The sequence below is a fragment of the Xylocopa sonorina genome, chromosome 4 (genome assembly GCF_050948175.1).
Source record: "Xylocopa sonorina isolate GNS202 chromosome 4, iyXylSono1_principal, whole genome shotgun sequence".
Classification (NCBI taxonomy): Eukaryota; Metazoa; Arthropoda; class Insecta; order Hymenoptera; family Apidae; genus Xylocopa; species Xylocopa sonorina.
Window position 1 is genome coordinate 3,310,279 of NC_135196.1, and position 11,498 is coordinate 3,321,776.

The window sequence follows — 11,498 nt, forward strand, 5'->3', positions numbered from 1 at the left end:
ATTAATAATATTTCAAGGTTCTCAATCAAATAATCTGTATATATTATCTGCATGAAAAATATTTTACCTCGTACATAGTTACTACGTCTTCGTCATTCCCTAATCCATAATTTTTTACTTTGGTTTTACCATTAACAATGATTAATGGCTGCACATGCTTTCCTTCGATTAAACATCATTGAACGCTAATTTGAAACTTAATGTATTGTTAACATAATATTAATCGCACAAAGGAAATGCAGTTAGCCAACGTATTATATTAGCAATATTGTATCGATCCCTTACTTGCAAAAATCTTAAGTACTTTGAAACATTGACAATAAATTCTTATCGTAATTACAGTACAATAAAAATATGAACGAAAAATATATTACATATCATACGTAGACGAAAAATGAGAAATAATTTTGAAATGACAGGTCTTTTATTATCAACATTATTAGTACAGTGAAACAGCTAGTATAATACAATAAAATAGTGCCGTTTTACAATAGAGCGCTGTAAAGCTTTTTTACACGTAGTATCGCATTTAATAATATTCCGTTTTTCTTCCTTCAATTTGACTTACTCCTTTTTCATAAAGATACATAAAGTCTAAGATCTTTGTCAGTATCGGGATGGAGAGTTGATATCAACTGATTAAAATGGTTATCTCCGATTAATCTGCGTAACGTAAGTAACTGAAAAAAAAATTGAAATGTAATAAAAATATTGTTGCTAATAGAGGATCAATACTTTACCTGGTTCTGTAATGTATCTCTCAAGGATATACTAGACAAAGGATCGCTGAAGTCAAGTTTCCTTTTCCGCTGCTCGTGTTTGTTTCCGTACTCTTCATCCTCGGATTGCGATGATGGACTAGATTCTCTATTAATCGACAAAGACCTAAGATAAGTATAAAATAGTGAATTGTATTGATATACTATTTTTAATCATTAAAAATTGTACTTCCTACTCAATTGTTCTACATACTCAATGGCATATCCTATATGTTCGCATTTTATATCATCAAATTTGGTGATATCATTAAGGGTTGCGGTAATGTTAGCTATTATTTGTGGAAAATACTGAAGAACACTAGGAGGACTATTAGCTCCAAGAAGTGAACAAAGTGCAAGAGCTAATAATTTGCGTCTCTCTGATTGAGAAATGTATGGCATTCGATTAATCCATATATGTATTATTTCTCCTAGTACAGCTTCTTCCCTCGCTTCATTTCCACCCCTTTTTCTGGTTAATTCGCTTATTACCTATAGTAATAATTAAAATTTTGTATATCAGTTGCATCAACGATTCGCTAAGTAATCTATTGCAGCACATAAAATCCCAATACCTGTATAAAAATATCTTTATAAAACCATAAAACTCTTGCTACGATAGATAAATACATAGTCATCGTCATCATAAGCTCTTCCGGTTTGTACATATTTCTATACAAATTAAAGTTAATATTTTATTGTATGAAATTTGATTGTATAATCTCAAACGTATATACTCACTCAAATATAATTATTAAAACAGGTTTAATGAGCTCTGCACCTTGCCGAGGTGAAGCACACAAGCATAGTTCGAACACAGTCATTATCATTACTAGTCCTTCCGAGTTCACATCTCCCAATAGTGACCTAAGCGTTTCAATTATAATCGCTCCTCTTTGACTTAAAAATTCCTGAGGACTTAATATTATATATGCTTGAACTATGTACAAACATAATTTTAAATATTCAAATGATTGTTCTGAAAAGTATCAAAATGTTCAAGTTTTTCAACAATTGTAGTAAACATTAATAGATTCGACAATAAAGTTATTCGCTAACCTAATAAAGCAGGCAAATTTTTAGCCAAATCCATTACAGCTGGTGTTGGCGCAGGTGCATTTTCTAATAAAGCTAACCACAACTGCAACCCATCTTCCAACAAATAAACGTGGCAATCTTGATTAACATCACAACTTAATGCGATAACACCTACTACCAATGGTTCTAAAACGACGCTTTCGGGACCTAAAGCCTAATTGAAAATGAACGAAATTTTATAAATATTATAATTTTATCAAAATTAAATAAAATGCATAAAGTATATCTACCTTTTCTAGATGTACAAGTGTCGAAATTATAGCACATCTCAACATATTATGCTCTTCGGATTGTTGCCAAAGCGCTGGTAGATACGAACTGAGTGTTCCGACATGTGGCTTTATTTCACTTCCAACACGTTCAATCATAAATGATAATACATTCAAAACATGCATCTACCAATAATGAAAAATACTTCTTTTAAATAATGTAAAATATTGAAAGTAATATCCATAATTTGACACATAACATACCTTGGTGTCACATTCTTTTACTTCCTTTAAAAGAGAAAATAATAAAGAAAATGCTGGCTCTAAATATGGGGAGAATTCCTCCGGATTAAATTGGAAATCATCTATTGCGAGCTTTAAAGCCTCGCTAGCTGCTAAACGAACACCCAAATCTTCATCAGGACTCAAAACTTCAACCATAAGTTCATACAACTCTGGTCTCAATTCTGCACTTAATTTTACACCTATAATTTTATTGCAGTACTTAAATCTCACACACACACACACACACACATAACCATAATAAAAATAAAAAATATCTAATAAAACTCATATATTTTAGTAAATTAAACAATTTACGTACTTGTCCATCGCCCAATAAGCCAACATACTCGTCTTCTAATAATTCTGTAATTGTTACTTCGAATTTTCAGCTCTTCTTTTAAAGTAGTTGAAAACCATTGATCAAAATTCACCTATGACACATAAAAGTATGATAACTGAATAAATTAACCCGTTTACACCAATTCCTTTGTAACATATTTTATTCTTACCTCGTCGTATAAATCGAATGCAACTAAACCAACTGCATTGTATACTGCATCTTTTAATAAAATAGCATGCAAATTATTTGGATCTACTGGTTGATGATGTCTTTGCATTAAATCAACTAAGACTGGTGCAACAACGTTACCAAAACGATGGAAAATTGCTAAAAATAACGACTCCGTACATGGCTGAAAATAAAACATTAATTGTAAAACACAGTTGCTCACAAAAGCATTTAAACGTTTACATTTTTAATTTTTAATAAGCGAGATATATATGTTATAAATGAAAACATCTTAAACAGTATGGTTTCTACATAAAAGTGAAAGACTCGAGATTATGTATACAAAATTAGAAAATAATTCCGCGACGTATACAGTATTCGCAGGAAATTTTGTAACGTACATGACGGGTGTAAATGTCACGCAAATAAAATAATTCATAATACGAAATGTATTTGTATTATCGCACCCAAAGACAGTTCATGTATAAAATAAAAAATAGTGTATGCGATCGAATTTTTTATAACTCACTTACACAATCATAATTGTAGTAAATATATTGTAATTACTGTATACATCGCTGAATTATTTTCTACTTTACTATATTGTCTTAAATACTTAAATTTATCATACATATTTGTTTTTTGTTAAAAGTTACAAATGTATGTTCAAATATTTTCACTATAATTGAGAACATATTAGAATTATACAATATTACATTTTATTATACTAAATGTATAAATAATGGAAAATAAAATATTTACCCTTAAGCTGTATTTAAATGAATCCCCGCCATCGTCAACAACTGAAATTAAAACAAGTAATATTGTTAAGAATTGTAAAAAACGCATATACATATGTACATACATATCTATGGACATAAGTATGTAAATACTTACCAAAACATTCTGGATCTGTATCCCATGATTCCAAATCACTAGGAGTTAAAAGAAAATAATGTGTTACGAGTCTTGAACAGATTTCAGTTAATGTTTCGGGTGTAAAAAATTCTTCCCCCAATTGATTTGCTCTTAACATTGATGGATCCTCCGCTGTCCCTACACCTCCAAGACCTTTACCTTTACAATAATAATATGTAGATAGCACAATGCGTTTCATTAAATTTAAACACTGTATAACAAATCGTTCGAAAGCTAATGCTTGACCGGCTTCAGTGAAACAGTAAAAAACAGAAAACTCTAAGGACGTTGGTATCAATTCTACATAGCAAGATGAATGTGCTTCTGATACTCCTATTAACACTTTGGTCAAATGAATTATAAATTTATCGCATACTTCCATTTGTATACCTCTTGAAATTAACGTTTTCCCTATAATTGTTTAAAAGTATCATTGTTAAGAAAGATAAGCATGTGATTAATTTTAAGATTCGAATCGAAAATAATAAAAAGATACTAACGACATTCAAGGCTTGTTCTTGCACGTTCGAAAACAATTTCTAAAAATGACATAGCATCTTGACATTCTGAAAGCTTATTAAACCCATTTACAATAAGTTTCCTAAGTATTCTCAATAGAAGTAATGCCTTTTCTAAAGCTTCCTGTATCTGATTTGTGTCTGCTCCATTCGATGCCAATATAAGAAACGATTCAGTGTAAGTATTCCATAAATTCAGAATAAAACTGAACACATTAATGGTTAATTCTTGGAAGAGTCGTCTGTCTGCAGCTAAACGTTTAGAAGCTAAAGACTTAACAACATGATGCAATGTTAATAGCGCCCGATGTTGGGCTAAAGGATTTTGTCCTCTTATAACTTCCAATAAGGTTGGAATTAATGACCGCCATTCTCTTGGACAATCGTATCTGTATAATATCACTTCATTACTTAATTTACTTTGCATGTTGCAAAAAGCAATAGATATAAATAGATTTATAAAAATTGATTACCTTGCAATTTTAGCAATGAGAGCTGCTAATTGTACAGCTAACTGATTCACAGGCTCCTCAAAATTTAATATTAAATGTTGTCTAAGGAATTCCTTTTCATCATCTGCAATTGCACTGCAGTAATAATGTATGTTATTTTACTGTTAATTTCTATTTAATCGTTTATGAATAGTTAATAGTTAATATCTGTGAATTTAAGCTGAATTAACAAACACTTACTTTGGAGCATTCTTTCTCCAATATCTATCGACACCATTTTTAAAACATAAAATAGCCATCCATCTAATATTGATAGTCAAGGAATGATTAGAAAATACATTCTGAAACAATTATTATTATTTTACTTATTATTGATTTGTCACAGTTTTATTAGCTATATAAAAATCAAATATTTTTCATAACCTAAAATAATTTTATACAATTAAATAAATATTCAAGTATTCCATGATACATCGTTTAATACCAACATAGTTAGAGATAAACTTATGTATACTTATAATTCGACTAAACTTTGAGTAGACATAATTGCGAAGCTTACATATAATGCGGTATAGAATCCCCTTTCGGTTTCCCATTGTTTAAGAGTTTGTTCAGCTGGTTTTAATATATTGGGATCCTGACTACCCGCTTGTTGGAGTACTTCTATCACTGCAGCATCCATATCTTTCTAAAAAATATCATTATATTTTATTCCTGCCTGGAATTTCAAGACTTTCTCGTTACTTGTTGTTCTCTGAAAAAGGGAACAACCAAACTTAATGAACATGTGCCAATCATATTTTCATTCTCCGACGTTTAATATTTCTCATATCAAACTCACAAGTAATCCAACTACTCTCCTAGCTACGTTAAAAAAGATACTATTGAACGAAATTAGATACCTTCTGTCGTTATATTATTTTCGTCAAACAAATTATCATTTTCCCTTAATCCGGGTGAACAATCCCTAACCTACAAGAGAATATCAATCATATGCATCTAGATATTACCTATCTTATATGGGGTTTGTAGAAATATTTTCGGTAAACTCCATTTATCACGAATATCTATGTATTAAATCGATACATAACGAAAATCATCAAAGACACCCTACATCAAAATGTCACACACGCCCGCAAGTCGGCATTTCAGAACGCTGCCCCCCTCCTGCGCTTCTCTTTTTCTACAAAATATAGCGGTGACAGTTATCATCGCAGTGGGTACCACTTTATTATGCACGATAAATGATTCTTCTCCTGATTTACTTAATTAAAACATTAATATTATTACCGTCCATTATCAAATTGTTACATCAATTGTTAATACCCCGCAGATCTTTACTCGAGTATACGAATTTTCATCTACGTTTCAAAATAAACTGTCAACGGTGTTAAACAATTTCGTTGAACACGCGGCGATATAAATAACATCTTCGATAAAACATATTTTAATATTTACGTTTTTTTCGTTTAAAAACAAACCCTCTCTGTATTTATTTATCTTTTATGTAACATATATATATCCAAATGTGTATCGCGCGAGAATATTATTTCACGAATTCATAAATGAAAATATGTTTATTTTATGTTTATATACGCATGTGGTAAATGTAGTTCGTTAATGAATTACTTTAGCGTCAAAAAACTCAATAGAAATTACAATAACGATGTGCATACTTATACGTGTATCGTGCTTATAAATTTATCAAAATTTGTTTATATTGTTTTCACTTCAAAATATCATTGCAGTTAAACAGGATATCCGGTATATGCACACTAGCGCCTACTGCGACGGTGAACGTTCTTTCTGTTCATGGCTGGTGGCATCGTTTGATACTTGTCACAATGAAGGTATGTATCCAAAAATATTTTAAGAATCTGGAAAGAATTACAGACAATTAATAATACAATTTACGTAACGCAACATTATAAATAATTTCGTCTATGTATAATTTGCGAAATACTCATTTTTTTACACAATTTTAATTGTAAATATTGCATTTAGCATAGGACATAAATTTATTATTTTATTTGTTTTTCACGCTATAAATAGCGTCAAATAATGTATCCACGAATAAGATTTTATGTTGTTAAATTTCTGTAGTACAAGAAGAATGGCATTTCCATAATTACAGTATAAATGCGAACTAACCTAACAAACCTTTTCCTAATACTTAATCTATATTTCATTATTTTTTTTTCTAGCTGAACGTATCGTATCCTGCGACAGGATGTCAGAAACTGTTCGAAATCTCAGATGAGCATAAACTTAGAATTTTTTATGAAAAACGCATGGGTGCAGAAGTAGAAGCTGATGCTCTGGGTAACGAATGGAAAGGATACGTCGTTCGCATTTCCGGTGGCAATGACAAACAAGGATTTCCCATGAAACAGGGCGTCCTGACTAATGGTAAAGTTATCATATTTTTATCCAAATGCTTTTATAATGTATTCACTTTTATTTTTATTATTCCATAGGACGTGTACGTTTATTGCTCTCAAAGGGACATTCGTGCTACAGACCTAGACGCGATGGTGAACGTAAACGTAAATCTGTTCGCGGATGCATCGTCGATTCCAATCTCTCTGTACTTGCTCTTGTAATTGTCAAGAAGGGAGAAAAGGTATTAATTTGTTACATGCATGTCCTCTGTTTATTAACCATGTTTTTAGGGTGTATCTAAGAATTTGCTTATTATCTTACGATACTATCGTAAACATGGAAGATAAAATATCGTTTTTTGATTTAAGAAATTGTATCGTATTGTTACTTTTTCTTAGTGTACGAACGATACATTGATATATGAACAAGTATATTAATGTAAGAAATGATAAATTAATATTTCTTGACTTATTACCTAACATTTGTTAATGCATATTTTTATTTTATAGGATATTCCAGATTTAACTGATAAAGAAGTCCCTCGACGTTTGGGACCTAAAAGAGCCAGCAAGATTCGTAAGCTTTTCAATCTAACTAAACAAGATGATGTACGACGTTTTGTTGTAAAGCGACCGATCCAAAAGGAAGGTAAAAAAGTGCGTTCCAAGGCTCCTAAGATTCAACGTCTTATTACCCCACTCACTCTGCAGGTATGTATATATATATATTATTATATATATCTGTACATATTACCTTCATCTGTTATTTACGAAAACATTGAATTTATAACAAAACAAATATTTTTACAGAGGAAACGACATAGATTAGCTCTGAAGAGAAGGCACACTTTAGCTCGCAAACAACAAGCGGCTGAATATGCGAAACTGTTAGCACAGAGACAGAAAGAGGCGAAGAACAGACGTCAAGAAGAATTAAAACGCAGACGTAGCGCCTCTATGCGAGATTCCAAGTCATCTAATCAGTCAGCACCTACGGCCCAAAAGTAAAGCGACTGTAGTGATGTATTTACAACTTAATAAAAAAACCTCTATTTAATTTGTTATATCTTCTATACATCCACTTCTTTGTTTGTTAGCCTAAACCATGTACTAAAAACTCTGCAAAATAATATTTTATGTAAAATATTGAATTGTTTCTGCAAAGTTAATTAACAGAATACATTAAAAGTTTGTATTGAATTTTGTGCATCACAGTAACATTACGTATTACACCTTCAAAATCAGAGATATAAACAAGTCGATTACTTTGTCTATACAGAATAATTGCATATATTCATATATAAACACTTACGTTATTCTCGGAAAATAATTTAATAGAATCATTAAATAACAGTGTAATACAACAAACTGTCCTTACGCTTTTATTTTGACGTCTTATGCGACACTAAACAATTACAAATTAGCCGGTATCCAATGGGAAGTAGTTTTATCCAATCGCATTTCTCATTGGTAGATCGTATCCCTTTAGTATTACACGAGCAACTAGTGAATGTAAACCTACCGTTAGGTTATGATACACGTGCGCACACTTAACCTCAATTATTCATGAAACATTCAAAACATAAATAAAATTTTTCATATTTTCATACTTATGAAAACAAAGTTGTAACAGATTTTATAATTGTGCAAGAAATAGGTAAATATGACTTAAATTAAAATTTTAATTTATTGATGTACTTCTCAAAATAATCTTAATTGGAGTGTAAATAACTTAAAGTGATGAAGACGAAAATACAATATATAAAGATCAATATCAATTGGAATTGAATTTAATAGTAAGCAATAAGAACTAGATTAAACAATCAAACTAAATATTTTTACAGACAAAATGGCAAAATCACACATAACAAATAAACCTCCTCGGAAGGAGGGATTTAATCGTTCCGGGCACAGTATGAACCCTGAACGACCTACAGAGGGATTAAAGGGTGTAGCAAAAGTTCGAACAAAAGCAACAATCAGAAGATTACAAATGTATCGTAATCAAAAACCAAAGCGTGATCGAACAGGGAAAATCATTACACCAGCACCATTTCAAGGATGGCAACCATCCGGTACAATGTCACGTGTAGAACCATCGCAAAGATGGTTCGGTAATTCAAGAGTTATTTCTCAGAATGCTTTACAAAAGTTTCAAAATGAATTAGGAAAAGCAATGAAGGACCCTTACAATGTTATTATGAAACCCACACAGTTGCCAATAACTTTACTCGAACAAAAAGCTGCAAATGCAAGAGTGCACTTATTAGACACGGAAAGTTTTGAAAATGTTTTTGGACCGAAAAGAATACGCAAAAGACCAAACTTAACTACAACGTCATACAACGAACTACAAAAATTAGCAGAGCAAAAAGAAGAAACATATAATAAGGAGAAGGATTCTAAGGATGTTGATCTTGTGCGCCCAGATACTGGTATCAGAGAGGCTCAAAGGGATTGGATTATGTCTGCTGGGCAAAGCAAAAGAATTTGGAATGAATTGTATAAAGTTATAGATTCTTCTGATGTTATTTTACAAGTATTGGATGCTAGAGACCCTTTAGGAACTAGATCACCTCCAATAGAAAAGTATCTTAAAACTGAAAAGCCTCACAAACATCTAATGTTTATTTTAAATAAAGTAGATCTTGTCCCAACATGGGTTACACAAAGGTGGGTCGCAATTTTGAGTGCAGAATATCCAACGGTAGCATTTCATGCTTCAATGACACATCCATTTGGTAAAGGTTCCTTGATAAATTTGTTGCGTCAGTTTGCAAAATTGCATCTTGATAAAAAACAGATCAGTGTTGGTTTTATAGGATATCCTAATACAGGCAAAAGTTCAATTATAAATACTTTAAGATCAAAAAAAGTATGTAATGTTGCACCAATAGCAGGTGAAACAAAAGTGTGGCAATACATCACTTTGATGAGACGTATTTACTTAATAGATTGTCCAGGTGTAGTTTATCCATCAGCGGAGACTGACGCGGAAAAAGTTTTGAAAGGAGTAGTAAGAGTTGAACTTGTTCAAGACCCTGAAGATTATATTCCAGAAGTATTATCGCGAGTAAGGGAAGATTACATACGCAAGACTTACAAAATTATGGAATGGAGTGATCACATTGATTTTCTAGAAAAATTGGCACGTAGAACTGGTAAATTATTTAAAAAGGGAGAACCAGATATTACTACCGTTTCACGAATGGTTTTAAATGATTGGCAACGTGGTAAGTTGCCGTTTTATGTATCACCTCCTGGTTTTGAAGAACCATTAACAAAAACAACAGCTGCTAATGAACATTCTACTGAAAATAATAATACGGAAATAGATACAAGTAATATCGATAACGACAAAATTGAAAACATACCGAATAAAGATTTACAAAAACCGCAATTATCTGTAATACAAGATTTTCGAAAAATTAGAGTTGGTTTAGCATATTCAGATGATGATATTAAGAATAATCTTTACATAGAATCTAATACACATATAAATAACAAAGGAAATAATAATGCAAAAGAAATCAGTTTGATTTCATCTGATTTGGATGATGATAGTGATATGGATGAAAGTCAAAATGAACAAAGTACACAACTTGATGTATCATCGATGGAAGATAATAAAAATACAAAATACAATGAAAAGTTGGCAAATAAAGATGAAGAAAATAAAGAATTTTCTGATGATGAATTTCATTTGCCATTAGAAAAAGATACTTTATTGCAAAGTGCATATGATGAGATAGAAGAGGAATATGATTCTAGCGATAGTGAAATGTTGAATACAAATTTGGTGTCAAGTAGTGGCACGTTTAAAGTTTCTTCTGTATCTTCCAAGATGGAATCATCGCTAGAAAAGGGCAAAAAATTAACAAGTAAACAACGCAGAGCCATAGAAAGAGCCAGTAAAAGAAAGAAAATTGGTAGCAACTTCTACGAAGTAACCAATGTAAAGAATAGAAACAGGAATAGAAAAATCCCTAAAGTCAAACGAAAGTAATTCGTAAATAAGTAAAAATCATTTAGGAAATGTAAAAAAACTAAGTCTAACCTTTGTTTATACAACACTATAGTCTATGTGAACTCTATTTTTTATTACTGCTATTTATAATTATACTTCTTAAAATTGTATATACATATACTGATCAATTAAGAATAAAGTAATCAAATACAAAATCATATAAAAATAGATAATGTTTACATATGATACACTGTCAATGTATGTCCCATCGATTTTAGCACATGTGATACTAACACCATGCTCAAACCATTGCTAAAATCAATCCTAAAGTTTTCATATCTCGCATATCAACCTCTAAAAAACGAGTTTTAAGTTTAGAAACCTAGAAACTCAAAAATTATCCG

At 31.1% G+C, this 11,498-nt stretch overlaps 3 protein-coding genes across 12 annotated transcripts; 2 read left to right on the forward strand and 1 right to left on the reverse strand.

Moving 5' to 3' along the window:
- Positions 1-405: 405 nt before the first annotated feature.
- On the reverse strand, positions 406-6,157 carry Impbeta11 (importin beta11). 10 transcript variants are annotated; one of them, XM_076894385.1, is made up of 17 exons: positions 6,037-6,157; positions 5,306-5,434; positions 4,987-5,087; positions 4,768-4,881; positions 4,277-4,683; positions 3,756-4,187; positions 3,621-3,661; positions 2,860-3,042; positions 2,670-2,781; positions 2,330-2,550; positions 2,087-2,251; positions 1,818-2,010; positions 1,500-1,737; positions 1,334-1,430; positions 973-1,250; positions 741-885; positions 406-680 (listed from the first exon to the last, which is right to left on the reverse strand). In XM_076894385.1, the coding sequence occupies exons 2-17, from the start codon at positions 5,426-5,428 to the stop codon at positions 576-578; spliced, it is 2,955 nt and encodes a 984-aa protein (XP_076750500.1). In that variant the 5' UTR covers positions 5,429-5,434; positions 6,037-6,157; the 3' UTR covers positions 406-575. The 10 variants fall into 10 exon arrangements, with proteins under 10 accessions (XP_076750500.1, XP_076750493.1, XP_076750497.1 ...); XM_076894378.1 differs by lacking the exon at positions 6,037-6,157 and adding an exon at positions 5,757-5,930; XM_076894382.1 differs by lacking the exon at positions 6,037-6,157 and adding an exon at positions 5,757-5,929 and having other exon boundaries at positions 5,306-5,430.
- A 345-nt stretch (positions 6,158-6,502) lies between these two features.
- Positions 6,503-8,184, forward strand: Rps6 (ribosomal protein S6). The gene is made up of 5 exons (XM_076894390.1): positions 6,503-6,596; positions 6,951-7,155; positions 7,224-7,369; positions 7,638-7,838; positions 7,938-8,184. Exons 1-5 carry the CDS (start codon positions 6,591-6,593, stop codon positions 8,133-8,135), a joined length of 756 nt encoding a protein of 251 aa, XP_076750505.1. The 5' UTR covers positions 6,503-6,590; the 3' UTR covers positions 8,136-8,184.
- Positions 8,185-8,943: 759 nt separating this feature from the next.
- Positions 8,944-11,174, forward strand: Ns2 (nucleostemin 2). The gene has a single exon (XM_076894389.1). It carries the CDS (start codon positions 8,977-8,979, stop codon positions 11,131-11,133), a length of 2,157 nt encoding a protein of 718 aa, XP_076750504.1. The 5' UTR covers positions 8,944-8,976; the 3' UTR covers positions 11,134-11,174.
- The last annotated feature ends 324 nt before the right edge of the window (positions 11,175-11,498 follow it).

Coding starts and splice junctions, on each gene's coding strand:
- Ns2 (XM_076894389.1), top strand. CDS start 8,977: ATGGCAAAATCACACATAACAAATAAACCTCCTCGGAAGGAGGGATTT.
- Impbeta11 (XM_076894385.1), bottom strand. CDS start 5,428: ATGGATGCTGCAGTGATAGAAGTACTCCAACAAGCGGGTAGTCAGGAT. Junction 4,882..4,986: donor TGGAGAAAGAATGCTCCAAA/GTAAGTGTTTGT, acceptor TTATTACTGCAG/TGCAATTGCAGATGATGAAA. Junction 2,011..2,086: donor CACTTGTACATCTAGAAAAG/GTAGATATACTT, acceptor ATTTTCAATTAG/GCTTTAGGTCCCGAAAGCGT.
- Rps6 (XM_076894390.1), top strand. Junction 7,156..7,223: donor ACAGGGCGTCCTGACTAATG/GTAAAGTTATCA, acceptor ATTATTCCATAG/GACGTGTACGTTTATTGCTC. Junction 7,839..7,937: donor TTACCCCACTCACTCTGCAG/GTATGTATATAT, acceptor ATATTTTTACAG/AGGAAACGACATAGATTAGC.